This window comes from Ambystoma mexicanum, chromosome 3q, assembly GCF_040938575.1.
Source record: "Ambystoma mexicanum isolate Mex_15411 chromosome 3q, UKY_AmexF1_1, whole genome shotgun sequence".
NCBI lineage: Eukaryota > Metazoa > Chordata > Amphibia > Caudata > Ambystomatidae > Ambystoma > Ambystoma mexicanum.
Genome location: NC_090926.1, coordinates 648,382,684 through 648,409,969, shown reverse-complemented (window position 1 = coordinate 648,409,969; position 27,286 = coordinate 648,382,684). Strand labels below are relative to the sequence as shown.

The 27,286-nt window shown below is 44.5% G+C and overlaps 1 protein-coding gene across 1 annotated transcript in view; it reads left to right on the top strand.

The window, feature by feature from the left end:
* B3GNTL1 (UDP-GlcNAc:betaGal beta-1,3-N-acetylglucosaminyltransferase like 1) overlaps positions 1 to 22,275 on the top strand; it is a 2,124,914-nt gene extending 2,102,639 nt beyond the window's left edge. Inside the window, exons 12-13 of the mRNA XM_069654544.1 lie at positions 9,460 to 9,551; positions 19,529 to 22,275. Of these exons, the coding sequence (XP_069510645.1) occupies positions 9,460 to 9,540 (81 nt within the window). The 3' untranslated portion in view covers positions 9,541 to 9,551; positions 19,529 to 22,275. The remainder of the gene's footprint in view (positions 1 to 9,459; positions 9,552 to 19,528) is intronic.
* The last annotated feature ends 5,011 nt before the right edge of the window (positions 22,276 to 27,286 follow it).

The following is a 27,286-nucleotide window of genomic DNA, read 5'->3' as shown; positions in this document are numbered from 1 at the left end:
TTCATGGCCTGTAAGAATGTCATTGTATTTTCCCTTGTTTCTTCCCTTGCCTTGAAGCGCTTTGAAACACATTGTGTATAGGTGCTATATAAATAAACTATCATATCAGTAGAAAATGGTCTGCACAGGCCTTTAATCGGGGACTATGCAGGATGGCAGGAGTGGAGGAGGGGGAACTTTGGAAAAGTCCTGGGCTTTTTTGATCGGGGAAGTCGGATTCTCCCAATGTGTGGTCAAAGAAGATAGCAAGACCTAACTTGCAATCTTAATGATCTTCCATGTACCACTCTGACAATTGGTGAATTTGTAAACTGGAGGAGTATAGATGCTATCCATGAATTCAGCAAAGCAAGGTTTTGGCCAGTGTTTCCCCTTGTTTTAAAATAATGGGTTATAAAAGTGCATTGCACAGCAATAATTTCAGAAAAATTGGATAACAATGTAGAATTTGCACTCCGCTCTGCAGGGAACACATGAAACACTCCAATATATGCCAGGTCAACAACAGTACAAAGGAACATTTTGTAACGGGTGGGGATTCTAGCTGCCCCCAAAATAAAATCAGGCGGCCTTTCACCACTTTATATGTCAGCGTTCCACCACTTTCAAGCAAGTTAGTCCACACCAGGTCTGTCTCCCTTTTATGCCCTTAGAAGCTAAAGAAAGTAATAAAGCTGCCAGCATTGCCCCTGCGAAACACATTTCATGCTGCTAGGGCCCAAAAAAAGAGCCTGCCTCAGCAATACATGCTCACGCTGTCACCTTTCTTCGCTGTTAGTGCCCAAATCAGATCCTGCAGTCTGTCTTAATATTTGCCCATGCTAATCACAGTTCTGCATCATGTTCCTCACCATGTGCGCAGAGTACACGAGTGCTCTGGGGCCCAGGCCCCCCCAGGCAAAGGCACATTTTGTGAAAGTCCCTATAGTTTTCTTTTTTTGCCGCCGGCCCCTACCAGGAAAACCAAAAGTCTATGCCCCTGTTACTCACAGTGCCCACAAACTGAATCTTTGGCCTAGACACGCATACACATATGTACACAAACACATTCCCACAAGCACACTTCCGAAAATGTATTAAAGGTACCTTTTTTCTTGGTTATATGACTAAAAGCCAGGATGGTTCATTATTTCACACATGACATTGGAAAACTTGATATCTCCTTAAACTGTACAATACGTCTTAATAGGTTCAAGACTTAGGCACCCCCAGAAGAGCATTTGTGATGAATCAACCTGCTTGTAGTCATCAGTTGACAAAGATGTGCATAATGTACATACCTTTTTTTTAAATATTTATTTGTTTTTGGGTTTTTACAAAGAAAACCTTTACAAACAAAATGTGAAAACACTTGCTTACACCAGAGTTAGACATAAACTACATTAGAAAATTAAACCTGAAAATAGTATAGACCACCAAGGGTGACTAGGGAAGACAACTCAACCTCATCAATCGAGCTCACTAAGACCCGTGGCTTAACAGTTCACTAATATAGAACATTTTTCCAAAACTTGTTCTATTGCTGCAGTGAGCATGATTTCTTGACCAGAAATAAGTCTATCCCAAAACGAATCCTGTGCTAAGCCCTCCTCTCTAGCTACAAATCTCCCCAACAACTGTAATCTTGTGTCCCATGTGCCTTCGCACTCCAACAACAGATGTTTGAGTGATTGTAAGTTCGGAGAGTCACAATGCCTGCAAAGCTTTTTTGCTTTATCACCCTGGTTTCTTTGAGCCAAGATTTCCCCCGTATAAGCTATGTTTAATCTCAGTCTAAGAAAGTTATTTCTTATACTTCGTTCAGGAAATTTTTGGAGGTAGCGTGGAAGAGAACCAAGTTTTCTCTCTACCTTCAAAAAGAGGTTTGGTGGGTTAAGATTCCTTACTCCATCAATTGTTTGGATCCAATCGCTCATTTCAAGATGTTTTTTGACCTTCATAGGATTTTGAATGAGCGTTTCTGTTGTTAGATCCAACCTGAGCAGGATACCTCCCACTTTTCCCTCCAAACCAAGAAGTTGTTTAGACTTTGCTTTTTTAAGATGTTCATTTGCGTCGAAATAAAGAGTAGTCACATTTGCTGTTATTATATTACGGTAAAGAGACAGGAGTTTCCAATCTGCTCGACATGCCAGGGAAGTCAGGCCCAGTTCGAATCTCAGACTGACGAGTGGGGTACATAATGGAAGATGTAGTGTTGTTTTCCACAGGCGTCCCTCGATTTTGTTCCAATCATAGTTCCAAAGCAGAGGTTTTGCTTCCAAGCCATAAAGGAGAACTGGAACTGCTTTCCCTACATAAAATTTGATGAGTGGAAGTATTGAAAATTTACAAAATCTTCCATTCAAATTCTTCATCTGAGCAGTAATTTTAGACGTCTTTTCAAATATAACCGGTATCACCTTGGTTATATTGTTCGAGGCAGAGGAAGCTAAGATTTCATAGCCCAAATAAGAGAGTTCTTCAACCCGAGGAATTACCTTACTGTCCAAGGTCCAGTTCTTAGAGGACAGATTTTTCTTGAAGTGTTTGTTAGGCAAGGCATGGTAACAACCACCTCAGAATCATTCTACTTCCCACCATAACAGACAACACACCTCGTTGCACAAGTCCAGCACTGAAACAACACAGCTTACACAATGTAACGTACACCACTTGAAGATACACGCATGCAATAAACTTCCCTCCACACCACACAAACCATAGATATTACCAACGCATCGCTTCACGCTGCTTACACGCCTCTTGGAGAGACACCAAAGACAACCACAGAAACAGTTTGCATTAGCAACCCGGTGCGTTCATTAACCACTGCTCCTGACAACTCACAAAATATCAAAAACATAAACAACACCGAAAGCCCTATACTTTCATACATGCCCATATCGACATTGCAATAAAATAAATGTGCCCTATTCCCCCTCCTTCCCAAGTACTCCCCCATACCACCCCTTGCAGATCACAAAGTTCCAAGAACCTTTGAAAACAGCAGACGATGTGCAGTGCAAGAATACATAACAGGGCATATCAATGAGTTTCACCCATTTGCCTGTATGGATATACTCTGGATGGTCCAAGCAACTTCTGTGATTTTCAGCAACAGGGGAGAAAATTAATGGTGGTTTTTCCGCAGTCAGTCCACTGATTTGTGCTGTACTGACTGGCTAGTGAGACTATATTCATGCCTGTGAAATCAAGTGTTATAGGACGGAGAAGGAGCCAATGCAACAATAACTTAATTCTAGGTGGCAGTCACAGGGGCCACTAGCAAAGGAGCACAAAGGGACACCATTTTGTCCCTAAAATCATTAAATCTGACCGATTATAAGGGAGTTTTTTCCTGCATAGTGTGAATTTAGTAACATTGAAGGACTCCAATATTTGCAGATAATTCACAATGATATTTAATAGTTTGCCCCAGATCAAACATTTTAGCTGAGTAGTAAAGCCAGGATTTTAACCCACACTGCAATTTTGGCACTTGACCACATACTTTCTAAGTTTTACTTGGTACAGATATTAACATTTTGGCAGTCAAGAACAACAATAATATATACTTAAAGTAATTACTTGCAAAATACACAAATTACATAGGTAAGCAACATGAACTATCTAACCCCTTATAGAAACATGTTAAGCCTACAGACTGTAATTCGGGCTTTACACGCGCATCCTGAATGGAAAACTGCAAGTCCCAGAAAGCAAAATAATACAAGCGTAAAAGTGTCCTGTTTTACAAAATTCTAAAAATGTGTTGTTTCACACAGCTTAACCTTTTGCACTTTAAGACACACTCTAAAATAAATTGTGTAGTAAGTTGACATGGGTATAGAGATTGTTTGTCACAAACTTCCAGTTTACTGACATGCATGATGTTAAGCAAAATGGAATATGCACATAAAAGCACATCCTTTTTTGCATTATCAGTCTAGTAGACATCATGGATATAATTAATCATTAAGCTTTATTGTATTACTTGAATTATCTTGGTAGCAGACCCAGACCTGGCAGGGGATTGGAAGTGAGGTGGTGTCAGTCATTTGGAAATGTCCCATAACTGTGCTAATTGACTCAACACCCATGGCTAAGAAAGGCCTTGCTACTTAAAGAAACGTTTTACATCAGTAAAGGTATTATGGTGCCTTTTGTCATCTGAATTTTGGCCTGCTCCTGGTGCCTCAGAAGGTGAGCAGGTTCCGTCAACAAAGGCCCAAATGATATGGGGCAGCTGCAGCCATTAAGTTAAACTGTTGGCGATTAGCAGGCCACTGCTAGACACAAAGAAGTGTGAAAAGTGTGCCGCCCAGGATGGAAGAGAATACGCTGCTGGGACACTTTCTTCCAGCTGCAGGCCCTCCTGACGGGACAGCAGCTGGGGGAAAGTCCCAGACTGCCAGGAGATGTCACAGTTTTCTCCTCTATGGCGCCCTGTCCGGGAGGGGGGTGAGGGGTTTAGGGGGGGCACAAAAAGCCGTCCCTGACCCCGCAGTCTAGACGCTATTGCCTTTAATGTTGCCAGGCCGGAAGGTAAAAACAAGCAGAATGTCCCTTCAAAACATGCCGAAAGCAAAGACCTGACAAACACTATGGATATGTCTGAAAAGTAAGAAACAACACAATAACGTAAACATGCAGACCACAGACATATACTATTTTTGACCAAAAAACCTGTATTATAATTGCTTTTTATTATACAATGAATGTCTCTTCTTTTCATTTCTTGTATGTATGGGATTTATAAAAGTGCATCATTGCCTCTTCTGGTCCTTGGCTCCATTGCATTACTGCTAAGTAGCTACATGTCACCCATGACACCATAAGCCATTCCAGGGATTTATCTTTGAATGTTGGGACTAGTATTTTTGTTATTCCATTTATAAGTATGGGCCTACAAGCACCAGCATAAAAAGTGAAAATCCAGGACTGGCTCTTGGTGTCACACGTGACAAGGGCCAACTTGGCAGCTTCACCCTTGTGAGTTGCTCCTCTGGTCTGTCATCTCTCTTTTCCTTGGCTCGTAGAGTTTCTTGTGTTTGTTAGATCGTAAGGATCTAACTACAGGAGCTTCATAATGATGTGTTATTTATATAGCGCTTTCGTCAAAGCCCTTTACAAAGAACATATATACATACGATATCACCCAACCAAAGTTGGTAGTCATTTATCAACCTTGGAAGGATGAAAGGTTGAGTTGGCCGGAATGAGAAACCTGCGACCTGCAAAACACACACAGATCGTAGCAGCGAGTGCTCAACCCGCTGAGCTATGTAACCAGCATTTAACCGCCCGACAAGTAACCTGGTGCTTTACCTACATGACCTTTGTGTGTAACGGAAAGGATTTTATACAAAATGCTGTTTAGGGCAGGGAGCCAGTGAAGCCTCTGTGAGAAACCTGAAGGTGTCTCACCCAATAGTCCCAGGGGATCTGTCATCCAGGTGGCCAGAACAGGGCCATCGCTTTTGGATTCAGTTCCTGAAGGTGGACCAGTGCGGGAGGATCACCTGGGTGAGGGGTCTTCGCGCAGATGGCGAGAGGCTGTATCCCCTTCCCTGTAACAACTTTACCCCATCCTATCAGATAGGATACTTAGGAACTCAACCCCCCTTTTTCCCAACACGAACACTTTCTCACAGACAGCTCGCTATTAGAGAAAATGGACTAACACACAAGCCATACACCTGACAGGTACCAATACAATGTTGAGTCAGGGTCAGGAAATTAATGACCATTACACACACCTGACTTCCATTACACTTCCCCACATACATAAAAGGCGGAGCACGAGAACACACTCTGAGCGAGGCAAAGCACACAAGGAAGCAGCAGTTCCAAGATGGCAGTTCAATACAAGGCAAAAGATGGTAAAACAGAAGGGGATCGCAAGGAGGGAAGTGCCCTTGACTTTTTCGAGAAAGGAACCGTTACTTTCCTGAGCCTTCGAGAATAGAAAACGTAAAACCAGAAAACAAAGCTGAAGAATCCTGCATTGTGTGTCAGAGGTACCCAGGGCTCTCACGCATTGATAATCAAGGTGGGGAGAATCGCTTGCCACCATGGTACTGTCCTTGGCTCCTACAACAAAGCAGCGCCAGTGAAGTCAGCACAGCCGGTGAGTTGGGGAGACTGATACCAGACCGGTCTGTGTTGAAGCCAAGGTTGAAAGCAGCAACATTGTATAGTGAACGCTGAAGCGAACAGTGTATGAAATGTATGTGATAATCAACGCAAGTAAAATTGAACAACAGATGAGTGATTGAACTTTGAAGCCAAGATACGATACCTTAGACAGAGTGGTCTGGCACCGCATGCATGCTCATTCAAAAGTCTCTGTAAGGTATCCAACTGAAAGGTGGCAAAAGTAAAAGAGTGAAGAAGAATTGTGAATCGGAGTGGTCCTGCAACAGGTCAAGCAAAATCCCATGCACAGTCGAAAGTCTTTGATGTTAATAGCGTAAAGAAAGTTAAATAAAAATTGGCCCGAGTCTGACTGAAGGAGACTAATTGAGCATTATATAAATAGATGAAATTGGTCCGAGCCCGACAGAGGGAGATCAGCTGAGAGTTTTTTGGTTAAAGCAAGTTTGTGTTAAAGTTAACTTGAAATTGGTCCAAGCCCGGTAGAGGGAGACTACCTGAACATTGTGTTAAGAGGATCTGAGCCCGGCTGAGGGAGATCCGGGGTGAACTGTGAATCCCCCGAGAAAGAATATCCTACGAGAAATTGGATGCATAAATATCCTACGAGCATTGTGTCGAAAGGATCTGAGCCCGGCTGAGGGGGATCTGAGGTGAATAGTGAATCACCTGAGAAAATGAGTACTTGTGAAATCCTAAGAGGAAAAGAACATATTGTTTGTTTGTCGCATCAGGCCTTCTGAAAGAAGATACTTTGAAAGGCAAAGAGACTTGGGCATGGAAGGCCCTGATGCTAATGATTGAACTGTATCCTCATCTTAGAGAAGCCAGAGACTGTGCTAAGCTCGGGTGTTCCGCCTTGTCCCGTGCTGAAAACGTGGGGAAGGAAGGCCAACGGACTGAACATCCTGACAAATCATTTTGTGAACACTTCTTTCATTTTCGTCACACTGTTTCCCACAATATTTGTAGGTAAGGGGTGGCAATAGGTTTATTAGTATAGGCCCTTTTATTTTGACAAGACACCAGTAGCACTGTGTATTATTATTTGATGGTTGTAACTTGCTCCCATCTGTAGGTTTAGGATTACATGGGCGTTTTTCAAACCCTTTTTGTAGTTCAATAAACACCCTTGAACTGTGGTCACTTGTGTCTGTCTTACTGTTGGTACAACATCAATGACATGATCAGTCCTGCCCAAAGCACCCACTGCTCTTACTGTGCCATTTTGAGCAACCTGCCAGGTTTTTAGATTGGCTTTTGTTGTGCCAGCCAGTAAGCTGTTGCAATAGTCAAATTTTTAATTGACCATGGCACAGGCCACAGTCGACAGATTAGTCACAGACAGATAGGGTTTAATGTGTCGTAGTTCGGTAATGTAAGCACAGGAAGATTTCACATGCGCATCATGCTTATTCATAGATAGATTTGAGTCAAGGTGGACTCCCAATGTCTTGGCAGATGACACAACTGGGATAGAGCAATCAGCGATTTCAAACTGCCCATCTTTCTCATTCAGTTTTATTAGATGTTGAGCTATGCCCACAATCAACTCAGTTTTACCACCATTAAGTGCAAGGGAATTCATGGCCATCCAAGTTTAAACCAGCACATATGTTTGGTTTATGTTGGACTTAAGATCATAATTCCCCTGTCAACTCAAAGATGATCTTGGTGTCATCTTCGTAGTTTGTATATTTCATTCCAGCTGTATCCAAAAGATCAAATAGTGGGCGGGTGTAAATATTGAACAGTGTTGGGGAAAGGCAGGAGCCCTGTGGCACACTGCAGTATAAAGGCACAGGTGGAGCCTTACAATCAACAATCGAGATCCTTGTGGACCGAGAGCCCAATAAGGACCCAATCCAGACCGTAGAAGTCTCAGAGCAGTTGACAATCTTGGCTACTTCTTAAGCAACAAAGAATAGTCAACAGGATCAAAAGCTGCCGAGAGGTCGAGAAGCATGAGCATGGTGATCAGGCTTCTAACAACTATCTCGACAAGAGTGGCCTTTAAGTCAAGCATGGTGGTTTCGGTCCTGTGCATGGCATGAAACCCAGAATGCCGATTTCCGAGCAGATGTTTACTGTCAATATGCTCCTGAAATTTCAGGCAAGCAGTCCTGTCCAGAATCTTTAGCACAAAAGGGAAGTTTGTTATAGGGCGATAATTACCCGCAACTTCAGGATCCAGTGTCTCCTTTTGAAGCAAAGGGGTTACCCAGACGTCCTTTAAACATAATGGGACATTTGTGGTCAAGAAAGATGAGTTGACAATACTGGTGACTAATGACGCAAGCCTTTCGATGGAGCCCTTGATTGTGTGGGAGAAGAGTCTCCATTGCACGAAGTCGGTTTCAGTCCAGACACAATTTTAATGATTTCACTTTCCGTAACTTGCTGAAAGTTGAATTTAGGGGTGAGGGGCTAACATTACTATAGGTACAATGTTCCAGTAAACGGAGGGTAGATGTACCCTGTAGGCCAGTCTTGCGGACAATTCATGTTTACCAATGATACCATAGCTTTTTCCCCTTAGACTTTCCTTCCTATCGGTGCAGCAAATGGCTTTCTGAGAACTGGAAGTAAATAACATACAGTTACCCACCCAGGTCCCCATCCTTGCATGGGATGACACAGCAGAGCTTTGGGCAAAACATTACTTATGCACCCCCCCACCCCCTTCGATTCCTGGGAAAGAGATATATTTGATACACTTTGCAGGGGAGGGCAGCAATTATTATCAACTCATTTCCCCCACGCACCCCTGGCTAGGAAGCAAAGCTGCAGTCACCCAACTGAAGAGAGTCTGGGTGCTACTTATAGGAATCTCCCCTCTGCCCCCCTGGCCTGGCCAGGACTTGGGGGTGTTTACGTGGGCTCTCCATGTTTTCCCCTGAACCAAGGGGCCATGGCGACATAAAATAAAGAACTATTTTATCCCCAAAAAATGTGCCTCAGTGGCCTGCGCACCCACATGTGTGCAGAAAAAAAACACGCACTCGCTCCTTCCTGCTGGGCTTCATCGCACACTAGTGGGAGAAATGCATGTAGGTACTCTGCAGTACATTGCCTTTTCAAGTGTGCATGCCTTTCAAGCTCACAGTAGGTTTTATTTTGCGTTTATCAGTTTAAAATGCGTGTTGCCATGGATGTGTCATTGTTTAATACATGATTCCTATGAAAGCTCATCGTAGATTGTTTCACTTGATTTGAAACGCGCATTTGCCATTTTGTGTAAGTAACATCAAGTAAACAAATGAAGTGTTAAGTGAGCAGAGCTTTCTGGAAAATGATCTAATGTTGTGTCATGTCCCACAGGATTTGACGGGTGGAGACTTTGAAGCCAATCTGCGCTCCCTAAATTTAAAAGAAGGCGTTGATTATTTCCATTTCAACTAACAACGAGTGAGGTATGGGATCTGCTTTCCGAGAAGTCGTTTTCTTGTGTTTTTCACATATTCATTTTTTGTGTGACATTTGTTGTGCAATGAGTGGATGTTTACTTAGTTCCACATTGAAATTATGTTTGTTTTGTTTCTCCAATGAGCTGTCCCTGTGACCAGGGCTCAAGTCGAGAGGGTCCACGCGGTGGGACAGAGTCCAGCCACTTTATTCTGAGGGTAGTCCCAGTCCCCCCAGCTAAAATGAGAAACATTGAATTACCTCTTTGAATTTATAAATTAAAGATGACCTCGGGGATCAAACAGCAGTCGTCAAGTTTGTAGGCTGGACACTTCACCACTGCACTACATAACCTGATGAAAAATAACAAACAACTAAAGGTTAAATGTCACATTTCTGTACTGCAAGTCCCAGGGAAAACATTTGTATTGGTTCTTGGAGTTTAAAACATGCACACCTTTTAACGTTTTCAAAAACACTATTAGAGACAAATATCCACTCTGGGTTTTGTTTGTGTGTTGATTTTCTGAAAGGCAAATGCCATTCGTCCTGTGCAATTTGGGTGGTTATGCAAAGCCAATTTAATGAAATGTGCATATTTCACCTTGATATGCTAATTTCTGGTGATGGTGCATCCCATTGCGTTTGTTGATGAGTCTCCCTCGCTTTAAATTTTAGGACTTGACCTTTGCCTGTGACACATCGTAATATCTATACGGGCAAGCCGTCATCGCTGTGACCTCTACGGTAGCAATGTACACAGTATGAATGGACTATCAAATTACATTACTTTAATCAGAAAACAGAATCAATAGCGTTAGGGATAAATGTTACATGCATAGAGGCAGAGTCGGGGCAGAGAGAGGGAGGAAGAGAGATGGAGGAAAGGGAGGGAGAGAGAGAGAGAGCGAGAGAGAGACTTAGCGCCTCATTGCAAGTGTGGTGGTCCGGAAATAAGGGTGCCGGTCGCACCGTACTGGCACCCTTTCCGGCCACTACAAGTCTGCCTTCCTGGGCCGTTGCGCCTGTTAGGTCTGACCTGTCAGGCACAATGGCCCCAGTAGGCAGAGTTGTCACAGAAGCACCGGCACTGTTCGCAGCGGTGCTGGTGCTTCTGTGTCCCCATTCCCGTGGAGTCCGATAGGGGCCTTACACTTTCCGCCGCCTGGACTTGTAATGTCCCGCTGGCTACAGGATCTCAGGCGGAAACAGTGTTACAAGTCCCTTAGTCTTTCTCTTTGTTGGACAGAAAGAAATAAAACCTAAAAAGATGACACCAATTTTTGCTTTTTGTCCAGGTGATTAATGTAGCTGTTCTGCTTTGGCCAGATCATTGAGCTTTACCACTTTGGCTTCCAGATTGATGGATGCATACCTCTCAAACATTTGGCTCTCCAGGGTCGGTAACATCAGGTGTGGTTGAATATTCAATTTAAGTCGATGGGAACTAATGCATTTTGGCTGCTGGTAAAGGTTTTCCAGCAGTCAATTGAAGTCACTGGATGACAAGTGTTGTGTTAAATAAACACAAATACAAAAAGTTAAAATGTTAAGAGGGTAAAAATGTGTCCAAGAAAGGTGACATTCTCTTTTCATGGGGTTGAGAGGTGTTTTCATGCATGAAGCACACAATGATGTGATACACCTTTGGCTAGATAGTGAGTGTGGGAACTGAATCAATATTACACATTACACTTCTGGAAGAAGGATCTTAGTGACCTCGCTCTCAACTCTATCCATAACCTGCCCACCCACACCGGGGATAACTCTTTGGATCTCTTATTCATCTCAACCTCTCTCTCAGCCACTAATACTAGTGTCCCACTATCCCTATCTGATCACTTCATTGTTTTCCACCTTCTGCCCTCTCCTTACCGCTTGCCTCACCTATTACTAAAAAGAAATTGAAATCTTCTGCCATTCCTCCCTTTCTCTCTGGCCTACAGTTTTCACTCTCCTCCTTCACACCTGGTGCCTATTTCACTAACATTGCCTTCTCCAGCTTCCAGTCCCTACTATATGACTCACTCTCACGCACTTCCCACTGCTAACTTTCACCCCTAAGTTTCAGTATCCTCTAAAATGGGTGGCCCCATTCTTACGGGCTCTCCCCGCAGACATGTGTTGGCTGCTGCGCACATGGAGGTGTACCCCTTCACAGGAGGACCTGCAACTCTACCTCTCTGCCCTGAACTCTCCCAAACCATCTATTGATAGAGGGAAGATGGAATTCTACCTCACACTCTTTGACTCTCACTCCAACCATCCTCACCGTCTACAGGGCACCATAAAGTCACTCCTCTCTCCTCCTAAACCTATGACTATCAACTCCACTATCACACCTAATGACCTAGATGAATTATTCACTGCAAACATTTCCAAAATTAGAGAGACTCTCCTGGCGTTCTCACACTCCCTCCTCCTACATTCTACAATCTTCCTACTCTGCCATCATCCTCTGCCTCTATCTCCCACTTTAATCACACTAGTACTGAAGAAGTCCTATCTTTACTGATGAAGGTTAACCCCTCTTGTGCCCCATCAGCCCCTTTTGCTCCTCAGCTAGTCAACCCTACTTCCCCTTTAGTGGCCTGTCACCTCGCTGAACTCTTAACCCTGTCCTTCGACTCTGCTTGCTTACCCTCTATTTTCAAAATGGCCACAGTCATTCTTATCTTAAAAAAGCAAGGGGCTGCCCAGAACCTACTGGCTAACTTTGTCCTGTGTCTCTCCTTCCATACTACTCTAAAGTACCCAAAAGGTTTGTGTTCAACCGTCTTACACATTTCTTAGACATCCACTTCTTTGAAGACCCCTTGCAAGCAGGATACCGCTCATGTCACTCCACAGAAACTGCTCTCATGAATGTCTCCAACTTCATTGCCTCTCCCAAGAACTCCAACCTATCTTCTATCCTAATTTTCCATGGCCTGTTCGCCGCCTTTGACACTATTGATCACTCCGATCTCCTAAAGTCTCTCTTTTCTTGGGATTCGTGATCGAGCCCTGGCCTGGATTGAATCCTACCTGACACCTAGCCAATTCTCTGTCGCCTGGAACAACAACACCCCTCAGCTCACTCCTCCCTTGGTGTTCTGCAAGGTTCTGTCCTAGGTCCCCTCCTCTTTATACTCAACACTTCTGCTCCTGGGGCACTAATCTCCTACTTTGGGTTCTCTCTGCCATGAAATATTGGATGGCTTTGCATTCTCTTATGTTAAACTCTGATGTTAAAATCTCTTCCCCTGCCTTTCCAGTTCCCACCTGACACTCTCCCCTACTCTTCTTCAGTTAGAAACCTCAGCATCATGTATCACCCTTCTCACGCCTTTTCTACTTTCATCTCCAAAACTGCAATGGCGGCTTTCTTCAACCTCCTAAATATTAGGAAAATCATGGAGCAACTTCCTTTCAACACTACCAAGCATCTCTTAACCACTCTTGTCTTCTCTAAACTGAACTATTGTGCAAGCATGCTCTTTGTTCTCCCCAACTATACTTTCTTTCCTTTCGACAAGATCATTAACTTTGCTACCAGGACTCTTTGAACTCCCTCACTTCACACCTACTTCCTCGTACCGTCACTGGGCGGGATGGATGACTATGCAAAACAGGGCCGAATTGAAATGTCTTCTCCTGGTCCCTGAACTACCCTTGTGGCACCTCACCCTCCCTGTACTTGCTCCTCTTTCTCTGTTCTTGCTCCACTTTCATGGAATTCTCTTCCCCCAGACATCTGAGAAACAGTTCATACTGACGTTTTCGGAAACTAAACTAAAAGCCTAAACTCTTGCCCCTGAGTTACCCTATTGACCTACCTCCCATCTGCCTTCGAGCTAACATTTTTCCCTTGCCTCTAGCCTGCCTTTGTTCATAACATCCTGTACCTCCACTCTAGCACTTCATCCATCATGGTCACATCCCTAACACAGCTGGTCGTACCTCCTACCAGCACTTAAAAATGTCCAAGTTGATTGCCCTAATCTATGTAAATCCACCTATGTTTTGTCCCCGGTGACTGTTCAATTTACTCCCCTCCACAACCTAGTCAGAATGTTACACAAACTCACCCCATTGTAAGAAGCACACTGTTTCCCATCAAATCTGATTTCTTATCTATTGGACATTCTTTTGTGATCAAAAGAACATTGTTCCTTCCTATATGTAAATATGAAAGGACCGTTTCCAGTTGAGGGTGAAAATACAGATGTTCGTTTTTAGCGGCTAAATCCGCAAACCTCTACATTTTCCTGCGATTGCTGATCTATGTGCCATCTTTAGGGCGCAAAGTAGAATACCTGAGTGTCCTGCATGATACAGACGTATCCATCTTATACACACGCGACTTTACAATACCTGTGGTATGCTGCAATTCACTCTTTGAACCACCACCAGTTCCATAGTTAGTGAAACAATGTGATGACATAAATTCCTTATTGATATAATCTCAAGAATCAGGACATGCTATGATGAAAGTACTATTTCTATCCCGTCAGCCACACCAATCCCATCACAGACTGCACTTTAATGGTCAAACATCAGGCCCATCTTGGCTGACAAACTCTCTAGCATCTTTACGTCCCTCAGAGCCACCATTTATAAGGATGACATCCTCCCCTCTTCCATCATCAAATGATGTAAGGGTGAAGCATTCATACCCCCTCCTCCAAAACAGACTTGAATATAGCATCTTCTCAAAAAAGAAATCTAGACCCAGACGATCTACCAAACTATTACCCAACTACCAACTTTAATTTCCTGGGAATGGTCTTTGGAAAAATGTTGCACTACGACTGTATGAACCGGTAGTTTACGGGGCTCTATCACAGGGCTGTCATTCTGGATCCAAGCCCAGGCGTAGCAGAGACACAGCAACCATACAGGTGATTGACATTGCCCTGCACATCATACATAAAGGGGCACACGCGTCTTAGTGTACGAAAAGAAGTAGTGGAGCTATGTTCTCCCTGCTGGCCTGCACCCACTCACCACACACCGCATCACCATGCTCCCTCCCACACAGAATACAAACCCCCAAACACTTGCACCTGCTGTTTAAGGGAACGTTCAGTGCAGTGCACTGACAATGCAAGCTGCAACATCTTCCTACACTTTTATTTTAAAACTAAACCATTTTGGAACAGTTTCTTTTTAAAATAAAAGTATAGGAGCTGTAAAACATATTTTTAAAAAGTAGAGGAGCACCGCTCCCGCTCACTTCGACCACTGGTCTTAGTCCATCTCTCCTCAGTACTCAGAATCCTGGCCACACTGATCGGATTCACTGACTCCATACTCTCCTGGTTCACCTTGTACCTGTTGAATATGCACCAGCTTGTCCAAATGGGACATTTCATTCAATTTGCTGTCTAGTCATGTGCGGCGCCCCACAAGGCTTCATCTTAGCGCTTCGCCCAATATCTCTGTGCACCAAGATGCAGATGGCACACAGGTATATCCGAATGTCAGCCACATCAAAGACATATCACAGCTAAAATGCTGCCTTGCAGTCATTCAGTCCTAGAAGACATGCTCATATCTAGAGATCAACCCCACCAAAACAGAGATGTGTCCTTTCTGGAAGCCCTGCCAGTCAAACATAGATCCAAGCATTCCTAGCCCCAATTGTTCATCAGGGGCTCATATCAAAATAGGTCCAGAGCACTGAACACCCCGCCCTTATCATTGACTGCATTCACAAAGGTCAGATCACCAAAAAGACCTGCACCGCTTGGTTACAACAGGCAATGTTGCGCAAAATACAACGCATCTACCGCCTTCTGTATTTAAGACAAACTGTAAAACGATCACACTTCTCTCTGGCCTCCCTGACGAAGCTTTCATCCCGCAAAGTAGGAACCACACCAGAGCTAAACTAACCAGCAGCATCAAAAACATTCCCACTTCTTGCACACCCTGAGCGAGCTAAACTGCTCACCAATAACAGCCCAGATCATCTTTGAAACAGCTTGTATCACATGCAAGGGCAGGGCCACTGAAGCGCTGCCACACCCAGCTTGAACTGCTCACCATGGAAGGAGAGTGCAGTTCAAGAAGCCTCAACATTACAAGACTGGAAACGAAAAATATCAGACAGGGAAAAACAGGAACAGACTTTCTCCTGGAATGCACCAGCACTTTGGAACACCATGCCAACACTCATCGGCATGGCAATCAGGAAGGAATTGAAGACCTTCCTTTTCAGGGAATTCCTCGAACAGCGCTGCGTGCAGATGAACGTCAGTCCCACAGATCTCGTTTTTTCACCTGCATTCAGGCCTGCCTATGGCCTTTCCCGAGTTAGTCTAGCCCCTGCACAGTGCACCACTGCTTTCTAGCTAGGTTTGCATTTTATAAATAACTTGCATAGATACATTCTATACAAAACAATACCAAAAAAAAGAAAAGGCCATGCCAAACGTTTGGACTTTTGTGTAGGCGTGGGAAAGGCACTTGCCAGGCAGGCCGTAGTGGTATTAACTGCCGATTGTTAGCAGCAGGTGAAACATGGTGTGAGTAGCTGGGCATCAAATAGTAGTAACAAAACACAATGGGGAACGCCCAAGGAGCAGCAACCTCCAGCTAATGCTCAACGCAATATCACACAAGGGCTGACTTCTTTTTAGGTTCTATTCGTAACTTCTGTTTGATCAGCGTCCCATAGCTCTGATAAGTTGATTTAGCGAGCTGTTGGCCGAATAGAACCTAAAAAACCTCCCCCTTGTTGTGTGATATTAAATCTAATAGCAGTGCCTGGCAAAAGCTTAAAACCTATGCACAAGCCAAAAATATTGGCTTTGTCAATGCTTGTTTTAACAGGACTTCAGTGAAGGACACGCAGGGTGCTTATACATTGAGTGGCTGAAGGCAGGCCTGGTAGTACATTTTTATTAAACCAGTAGCATATTTACAACTCCATTTAAGTCATTAACTCTCAGAAGAATGCTTTGAACAAATGCTGGCAAGCACTTTGAATGCAAAGTTTGATATTGAGGCTTGATTAAAGCGAGTTCAAAGAGTTCCCATGAGGAGGTGTTTTGGGCTGCAGAGGCAGGGATGGGTGGGAATGCCCATAGGGATTAGCATGGCCGTGGAACCAAACACCACCTACAGACTCAGTGTCCCTCCTCATATGTCACTCTTCCCTATCTATACTCCAATGCAATAGTTTCGGCTTATAGGTGTCGCAAGCAACACGTAATGGCCCAAACTGTTACAATAGAGTATGAGGAATCAGAACGTCAAACGGATGCAAGACACACAAAGCAAAGCTGCCATGCTCTCCTGCTATCCACACCAGACAGTAAGGCTTGGCAAAAGTGTGTAGATGTGCCCAAGTAGCTACCTGGCAGATGTCCAGCAAGAATGGACGTAGGGGCTTAGCTCCTTGAAACCTCTTAGCCATCTTTATGATCTACTTCGTCCAAGGTCTTTGAGCATGTGAAAGTCGTCCACCTGGAATTAGGCTGCTTGGTAATGCAGTAACATTTGAGGACGGGCAAACCAAAAAGCAGCTGGTTTTCAATGTGGTAGTCATGGTAGTCAAGTTAAACCCTGATTTATAATCTATTTTTTTTGTACTACCATTGTGGCACTAAACACACGATAAAAGTGTGGCATTTCTGAAATTCCACATGCAGTATTTCAGAAATAGCCCATTTCCTGTTTAAAAAAAAAAAAGAGAAAGATAAGCACGCTGCTGTTCATACCACTGGCGCCCCATGGAAGAAGAATGCCCAGGAGGATTAGTTCTGACGCGCATGCGCATTGTGCATACCCATGCACAAAAAGGGGTCCGAATGTGAGCATCAGAAATACATTCTCAATGCTTGTATTGCTCCTCGGTATCATTTTGATCCAAATGTGATGGGTATGTTGTAGCAAATAGCTTCTCTTAAAGTACAAAAGCTTTGTTTTCCATAGGGAAAAATATTAGTTTTACCTCCACCTTTGTGTGAAGGATACAATTATGAGTAAATGTCTCTGATTTACCCCATAAGGTATTTCAGATGTACTGTAAGAGATGAATACCACACTACTCGCAATGCCTACGATCACTGGAATTGGATAGTATTTGTAAAATAGCTTCTTGTAACCATTACCACTATACCCCTAATGAGCCCCAGGGTGCAATCAGGAGCAGCCATGACAGGAATCAGGTTGACCAGTACTGTCTCCGCTGCCTCAGAACCAGGGGAATCACACAGATATGAGCAAAGGCGTACACAAGATTGAAATGTCAGTCCTCAACCTGTGCATCTCTTTGAGACTGTGTGGGGGGGAAACTCTCTCAGGCTAAAACCGGGTCCAGTTCTGCCTGAAGGTGAACAGATCAGCCAGATTCAGACCCCGTGTCACGGAGATATCTACCATTTCTGCCCATTAGAAGAAGGATGTGAGAGGGATGCAATAGATTACTGTTGGGGTACCGGGACAAGTTAGAGGGAGTGGGGTAGTGGAGTACTGTGATGAGGAAGTGGGATGAAGCTTCATGTAATGGATTACTAATAGGGTACTGGGACGAGGAAGAGGAGGTAGACGTAAAGGTTGGATTACTATTGAGGTACTGTGATGAGGAAGAGGAAGCTGGGGTAATGGGATACAGGGATAGGGAGACAGGCGGGGTGGTGGCGCACTAGTACGAGGAAGAGGGAGGTGGCTGTAATATAAAGGATTGGTAATGGGGTGCTGGGACAAGGAAGGGGGATTTGCAACCGGTTACTATTTGGGTTCTGGGACAAGGAAGAGGAAGGTGGGAGTAATGCAACAGATTACTAATAGGGACTGGGAGGAGGAGGAGGGAGTTGGGGGTAATAGAGTACAGGGTTAAGGAGAAGGGAGGCTGGGATAATGCAGTACTGGTATGAGGAAGAGGGAGGTGGTGGTCGTGTAGAGGAAGAGGAAGGTGGCAGTAATGTAATGGATTACTAATGGGATGCTGGGATGAGGTAGGGAGAAGCATGGGTAACAGAGTCCTGGGACGAGGGAGAGGCAGGTAGCAGTAATGTAATGGATTGTGAATGTGTTACTGGGACGAGGAAGAGGGAGGATAGGTTGACACCTCAGCTTACTATTGGGGTAGTGGGATCAGTAAACAGGAGGTAGGTGCATGCAACAAATTACTATTGAGGTACTGGGGTGAGGATGTGGTCATTTAAGAGATTGATGGGGTACTGGGATGAGGAAAAGGCAGGATTTGCAAAAGATTACTATTGAGGTACTGGGACAAGGATGAGGGAGGTGGGGTAATGAAGTCCTGGGATGAGGAGGAGGGAGGCGGGTTAATGGAGTTATAGTACGAGGAAGGTAGCAATAATATAACATGTTACTCATTGAGTAATGGGATGATGAACAGGGATGTGGGGGTAATGCAATGGGTTACCTTTGTGGTACTGAGACAAAGGATGTGGGGCTGATGCGATGGGTTACCTTTGGGGTACTGAGACGAAGGATGTGGGGCTAATGCAACAAATTACTAATATAGTACTGGGACGAGGAATAGAGAGGCGGTCCAATGCAGTGGATTGTGAATGGGATACTGGGATGAGGATGAGGATGAGGAAGAGGGAGGTGAGGGCAATGGAGTACTGGGACGAGGAGGAGGAAGGCACAGGTAATGGAGTACTGGCATGAGGGAGAGGTGGCGATAATGTAATAGAAACTAGGTTCCTTAAGAAACTCGTACATTTACCAATAAGTACCCCCAATGCGCAGCTACAACTGGAATGTGATCTTTGGCTCTTGAGGACGAACTAGCCTTCAGGCCAGTACTGTATTGTATTAGATTGTGGGAGATCCCTGGTCTAACTAATTACAGGCAATCCATTCTGTAGTAGTTCAAAACCAGTAGTAACCAACACGTTCCGTCCTCTTCTAAAATAGAGGCATGCTCACTTCTAGAAGCTTCTTTCTCTTGTGACTGAGTTTATTGTACTGCTATAAAAGCTAAACGGTTATTTGTATTCTTTTTTGTTTCGGTCCACAGCTATTAGCAGAAGACGCTGCAATCCAGAGTTGCAGAGATCTGATGGCAGAATGGGGTCTGTGCGACTATGATTTGGTCTGTTTTTAATGCGATGCGGAATGGAGAAGGCGGCCCGGTCCATCCCTGACATCCACGAGGCTCTGCTGTAGGACGGACCGGAATATGGAGAACACACGCCGTTCAATCGATTCTTAATGGCCATGCTAGTCCCATTCGATGTACTGAATGAATGAATACCTTTGCCGTGAATAAGAATAGTGCTCGTCCGCTAGGAAGGTGGGATGTTTCCCTTTTTGCTGGACACCAGAACCATTTGTCAGAATAGAAATAACCAGCAGGGCAGAAATACATGAGACTGGTCGTTAGAATGTCATATGCCACTTTGGGAAATGCCCAGCCAAACCTTCACTGTGCTGCCAGTGCACTGGTTTTATTAGCATGGCTATTCATGTTCAGATATCTCCTTTCACCTTAACAGTAGCAGTGTATACCAGCCAACAAGCCCCATTCCATTCGCGAGAAACCAGTTGCATTCTGGCACTTGCAGGCTTGGATTTCTCCATTATAAATCCTAAACTACAAGTGCCAAAATGCAAAGGAAAAACAGGATTGGACTAGCGTCTCCTAAATGGAATGGGGCACGTTGCCATTTGCTGTATTGCGCCAAAACAAGAGGTGGTGTCCAGAGTGGGTTTTCGACGCTTTTCAAATAGAATATGTAGCTCAAGATTAGAATTGGAACATTCTTTAAAACGTGTTCTTTAAACTAAGAAGGGGGCGAACATATTTGGATTTTGTTTTTAGAGCCAAATTAGTGACAGCAAATACGCCATCGGTAAACAAACTTCAGCACATTGCCTCAGGGATGTCCTCTCACTCAGTTTAGGTCACCTCCCTACCACCACCACTAAGCATAAGATTTGTTTCATTCTTAAATACTTTCTTAGTACATCAGCAATACAATAATTGTAAAAAGTTCCCTGCTTGGAAAATGATTCCTATCTGTATGACAACAACTGTATTTGTATCGCCATAACGACAATGTTTTTCCATCTAAAGCTTGAAAACAGAACGTGAAGCAACGAAACTCAAGTTTGAAGAATACTGTGTGCGTGTTCCTCAAGCTGCGATGGTTTTAACGGACAAAGGCAGGACATTGACCCTTGGACTGGACTTTTAATTTTAATGTTGCCTTCACCCTGGGTGAGTCTAAATAAACTCACTCCTTTTCAAGAACAAAACGCCAATGGCGTCTCCCTAATAAAGTCCTACTCCGGCTGACATTTGGCAATTTGTGGAAACAATGCTGTCAACTCAAGCACCATCGTAGGCCATGGACTCGTGTGGCAACTACAGGGCAACCCTCCTAGTAAGCTAGACAGACACAAGGTTCCAGGGAGACGGCCCTTCTACACACGAGTCCACGTAGAACATTCGAGATGCGACCCCGCCAGAGACGATTCTCAATACAGCTGCTGGCTGCCGGCTGAAACTTCAAAGCTGCAGCACCCGCCTGCTGCACCTAGCAACGCACTCAGCCCTCAGGAATCCTCGCCCCTGGAAGCTCTTGATCTCGCTGCCAATCTCACACCAAGGCAAGCGCTGCCTGTGGTGAGTGGCCAGACTGTCCTCCTACCAGGACAAGAACAATATTATTTCAACCACCGTCAGCAATCAACAATCTGCTTCTCCACATTCAATCTGCATTTACATTTTTACCGTTTTAAAATGTCCTTTCTTCTTGAATCCGCTTTTTAAACTGCTTCCTCTACTCTATTATTCACCAAATGCATTATGGGATAATTGTGTAACTGCGTGCACTCGCAGTGTAACGCGACCATCAAATTAAGTTGACTGATGTGTGGCCTGCATACAGAGACCCATTGACTGTGTTTAAGTAGACAACTATTAAATAGTACACTCACCTGCTTGTATCTTTTCCTTGACAGCTCTGTGGTAATTTAGGCCCGTGTTTAGTAGCAAAGGTGGGCGGGGGACGGTGGGGGGGTTCGTGTTAGCAGTCTCCACTGACATAGTCTATATCACTCTTTTCTGATCACCCCTACCATCCACCTCTATGGAACGCAGGCTCCATGCTGTAGAAATGGGAAATTGCTATACGAGAGGATTGTTTGTTGAGCAGCAGGGTCAGCATGCCAATGAGTGTCAATACCTTTACAACTCAGAGGTCAAAGTGCAGATCGAAGATGAACAACATGATCTAATAGAGTTCTTCCACAACTCCTCCACCCCCCAGTTGATCCAGCAAGTCCCAAGTGGTGGCCATCCTGGCTCTCAAGTAGCATATGTATTAGCCGGTTCTATGGCTATTTACCAATGACTCCTGCCTGTGCGCTGTAATAATTGTAATTTTAAGGTTCGGGCGATGGCACCATTACCTGGGGTTCACAAGAAGAGGAAGATGATACTATGGATTAATGTGAACTCTTAGAAGTTGGAGAAATGATGCAATCCCAGTGATCAGCAAACATCAGGCCAGTGTCATGATGGAAGCCATGTATTGTCCAACCTGATTCTATAGCGTAAATCGCTCTACCAAAACCTGGAACCATTGTAACTAACTGTAATGTTTTCTTTTCAATTGCACAGGTTGCAGAAATGTGTGTGTACCGCAGTATATACATTGTGGGTTCATCGAGGTCTACAGCAAAACTCCCAAAGAACTAGATTTTGGTAAAAACGTTTCAACCATGCAAATTCTTTTAAAATAAACAGTTTCCAAAGAACTCCCAAAGTTGGTTGTATTTGTTTTTAAATGAGCAACAACGTTTTTTCTTCCTACCTACTTTCATGCTTAACAATACCAATACAACATCCTCTCTACTCACACTTGGCTGCAGGCTCTTTTGTCCTTAGGTATAGTCCTACATCTGCACATTCCATAGCTCTTGGAGCCATCGTTTTCTGTCTGCACAACACCGAAAAGCTCACGAGCAGGTGTTAGATCAAATTTGTAGAAAATCACCAGAGAACATCCCACTGCATCCTTGTAAGAGGCGCAAATATTGAAGTCCATTTGAATGCCATATCTTGCACAGAGGCAGGTACAAAGTGGGGTGACGATTTACGGTTCCCGAAGACTATATACACACCGTGAAGACATCCACAAATAACCTTTAAGGCTCTGTTTAGTACATTTGCACAATTTCCAAAAACGAAATCTTAAAACACTAACCCACTCACTTTCTGCCATCAGCTAAAAAGGTCCCTCCTGGTATTGGACCATTGAGACTTCACTTTTAAAGAAAGGGCCCCCGCCATCAAAGGAGCCCAGTTACACAATGTGTTCCAATAAGAAGCTAAAACGGGATCTAATTAGGAAACCGTTTGCTTACACCCTATACTGGATATGAAACTCAAACAAAACTACGGTAAACAGTAAAGTTTAGGACATGTTTTATATTTCCAGTGCAGAGTACCCCAGAGTTCCTCCCTCTCCACACTTCGATTGACATTGACCCAATAGTTCCAGTCGTGGAACAAAAAGGGTCAGCAAATGATGCCCAAATTCACATCTGCCCGGAGCACGAACCAGCGAAGAGTCAGGCAAGGTCGCCAAAGGTTTGGGCCACCGTTTCTACTAGATAAAGGAGAGATGTCTTTGTCACAATTGAAACCATAGTACTTTGGGGAACTAATTAACAAAGCCACACCAATTTTCTTGACTCACTAGTCTAGGAGCTCTACTAACCACACTAAAAAAAAAACAAAACCCGGAGGCTGGTGGGTGGCACTGATGAGCCACCACCGAGATTGCCACATAGGCCGAAAGCTTCCGTGACTTCTGAATTTCATACTCTAAAAGTAGTGATGAAACGCCAGTGAAAGTAGAGGGGAAAATCATCTCTGCTGGCCACAGACACACTACAACCCTGAGAATTCACAGAACTGCTTCCAGCGTTCGATAATACACCCACACCACGCATGTGCCCAGAGTGGGGGTAAATAGGCGTGCCATTGGCACGCCTAACTGGGACCACAATCCTTCGCCTTCTGAGGTCATCATTCCCATACGTTGCAAAGCTACCAAAGACATTTGCAGCCCAAGACCCCCCACTGTCCAATGGAAACCTCTTTCTGCCCAGTGAGTTCAGTTGTTTGGATTGTCTTCCGGGTGGTATGTTCGGAAAAGCATTACGCTTTGATCCTGTGCTTGAAGCCTAAGCTCGCAGGCATGGGATGTATAGTGAGAAACATAGGGTGCCCAGGTGCAAACGTCTTACAAAACGGTGGCACACATGAGTCCTTTTCCCAGAGTGAAAGCACTGGGGCGTGTTAGTAAGTGTGTGGGCCTATGAAGGGTGAATGGGAGCAGACAGGCCAAGGCAGTCAGCAGCCTCGTGCATCGCCATGTTAAATGAGGACACCTCACCTGAAGGGTCAGTTTCAACTCCAGGGAACTCAAATTCAGGGGAACTGTACAACTGAATCTCCTCAAAAGGCCCAATCCAATGTCGAGCTCGCCATAGGAGGATCAGCATCCTAGGACATGAGAACCGCCACATCCCTGCAGAATCCCCCAAGATATAGGCAGTCTTGGATTCATCGCCCACAGCAACAATAGCCTCAAAAAAAACCAAGACTTGCTCTCTGATATGTTTGCTGTAGGTGAGATTTCCCCTGAGTCCATGTGGGCATCCTTTCAGGTATTGGTCTGGGTGCCGGTTTAGACACTGATAACAGCACTCCCCTCAGAGCTGGATGGTCCCAAAGAGGATATCACCACCCCCCTGAGACATCTGAGGTGACCCAGAGATGGGTGACAGAGGAGTGGGGGCCCCAGGACTGATCTTGAAAGAGGACAGTGTTTGGTTCCAGGCCACTCAGCACTGTCCAGTGTAGGAGCAGTGGGAGCATCAACAGCACGTGGCAGAGAGTTCTGTTGAAAGATGGCAAATGTGGACTGCCTAATGAAGTCAGGAAGCAAAGGTTACCTTCACCTCCATCTTGCCTATGATCGTGAGCAGTCTCTCCTCTGACTGCAGATCCAAACATGGGGTCTTGTGGCAATATATCTTGCCGCGAGAACATGAGTGATGTCTAGAGAGGAGAACTCACGTCTTGTCCTCTACATCCTGTGTGTATTTTAAAAAACAACTTTATTATATAAACCAAGTCATCCAGTTTATTTTTTATAGTTTTTGACCGGCTTCTGGTTCATGTCGGATCATGTCATGTTCAGGTTCATGTCGGATCGGGATCAGAAGAAGCAGTAATGACGTGGACCCCAAAGGCCCCCACCTGCCCCTGCCTTTATGGAATGTAGTGAACATCTTTGCAAGCCACTCCGGGTGCATTGTTGTAGGAGCTGCAGTTGGTGTCATGGCGAAGTGTCACTGTGGCTGTAATGCCAACATCTTCCATTTTCATTCCTTGCAAGGCTTAAACCACAAAGCCTTCAGCTGGGAAATGGATGGTAGTGGAGTCAGTGCCACAGGAACCTTGCCAGACAGCTTTCTACTGTCTGTAGCACCTTCAAACAAGGTGTGTGGGGCACGTGCTTTGTTACATATGGTACCATCTGCATCTGTGATAGAATTGGTCACAGAGTCAGACACAGCCGCTGGTAGCTGTTTGAAGATTTTCAGTTTGCACCTGGAGATATTTCAAAGTTGAGGAGTCATTTCACTTAACCCAGAGATTATACACAGGCAAAATTATACACAGGCAAAATGACAGGTCCTGGAGATTCAAATACATCAAGTTTCTCTCATCGAGTCTGTAAGAACCAGGGTCTTGATTACCGTGCGCTGTCTCAGCCATTCCTGGACAAGAGGAATAAGTGTGAAGGTAATCCTAAGTTGGAAACACCAATCTACTCCCTTAAGTAGAATGTAGGAAACTTGTCCTTCTGGGTGTATGTGAATATATCAACTTGCTGACCCCACAAAGAGGGTCTTTGTCGCCACCAGAAGCAATTCTCGTTCATGAGATGTTGTGTTCCACATCCACAAAGACATTCTTCTTTCCTACCAGATGGGACCTTGAGAAAGATGCTCTTTTCTTACAGAGCCCAAGACCAAACCTTGACAGAGGATAATAACCCACAATGTCCCACTCTTGTTGTGCTAATAAATCATAGTGGTGTAATGGTCTGCAGGTACATCTGCTAGATGGTTAGGAGAAACATTACAAGGCCAATCCTGATAAACTTCAAATTTACCTCTGGTTATGTTCTTTCTGATGGATGTTCCTCCCACAGATTCCTCATTTCAGATATATGTTCTGCGGCAGCAGCAAAGGTTTGGACATTTTTCACCAGCAGGGGATGCCATGTGGCTTCCTTTGTCAAGAGCCCCCAAAACTCTTTGTTATCGGGGCCGGATATGACATTGCCATAAATAGCCGGCACCACGCCGCGTGACCTCCGTTTACTAATTTCTTTTCTGTGCTTATCCGCTTTGGGGAATTGTGTTTTTGTACTCCTTTAAAGCAACTTGTGGCGTGTTATGACCCTACCAGCAGACAAGGACAGACTTGTAACGAGCTCTCTAATTGCAGGGTAGGATGGGAATGCAATCATTAATCCATGTGAAGAACATCCCTCAGAAAGAACATTACCAGAGGTAAGTTATTTGTTCTTCAATGGATTGTGTTCTCCTATAGATTCCATCTTAGATAGACTACCATAGCAGTGCTGCTCCCTATGGAGGAGGGAAAGAGAGTGACTCCCGTTTAAATAACCTCACAAAGCATGTTGTAAGACCGCTCTTTAAAATCAGGTATCCTGACCGTCCCAGGTGTCCAGGCAATAATGCTTAGCGAATGTGTGGAAGTATGACCACATAGCTGCTTGGCAAATGTCCACGGTAGGGACTTCTCTATGTAAAGCTGAGGACGTTGCTACTCTTTTAGTGGAGTACATTTTTAGCCCTTCTGGGACTGATTTGCCCACTGCATTATAGCACTCTAAAATTGCTAGTACAATCCATCTGGATATGGCTCGTTGTGTTATCGCTTTTCCCATTCATGGGCCAGCCAGCAAAAACTACAAACAGCTGATCCTCCACTCTGAAGCTCTTTGTCCTTATAAGCTCACAGCCCGCTTAGGATCCAATCTATGCAACCTCTACTCTTCCTTAGAAGGACGAGGGTAATAAGCTGGTAGATTAATCATTTGTTTTAAGTGGAATTACCACACTACCTTGGGAAGGAAGAATGGACAAACTCTCAGGGTCACCTTGTCCTTCGTGAAGATAGTAAAAGGCAGCTTGTATGATAGAGCTTGCAGCTCGCTCGCTCACTCTACGCACAGATGTGGTGGAAAACAGAAAGGCCGTCTTCCAGGAGAGAAGCCTTAATGGGCAAAAGTGCATTGGTTCAAATGGTGCACCCTTCAAAAATGTTAACACTAAGTTCTGGTCCTACACCAGCACCACAAAGGGTGTCAAGGAAACATCTTCAGCAGTCCCTTCAGGAACTGCATGAGCTGAGGCATGGTAAAATAAGAGCCTTGGTCTGGTGTTCTCTTAAAAATGGAGAGTACTTAAAAAAGTACCCTTTGCTCCTGGCCACCTGGAGTCCTTGCCTCAAAAAGTGCAACTGGAAAGAGAGTACTGCAGCAATGTCACATGCTTAAGGATCCAAATGTTTGTCTCTACGTAGCTGCTACATCAGCTGCAACATGTCTTCCATTTGCAGCAGTAAAGAGCAACACTTCCATGATGTCTCCAGGAAGATCGGAATCACTGTCCTCATCCTCTCAGTAGCCATGCATGGAGATTGAGGGTACTGACA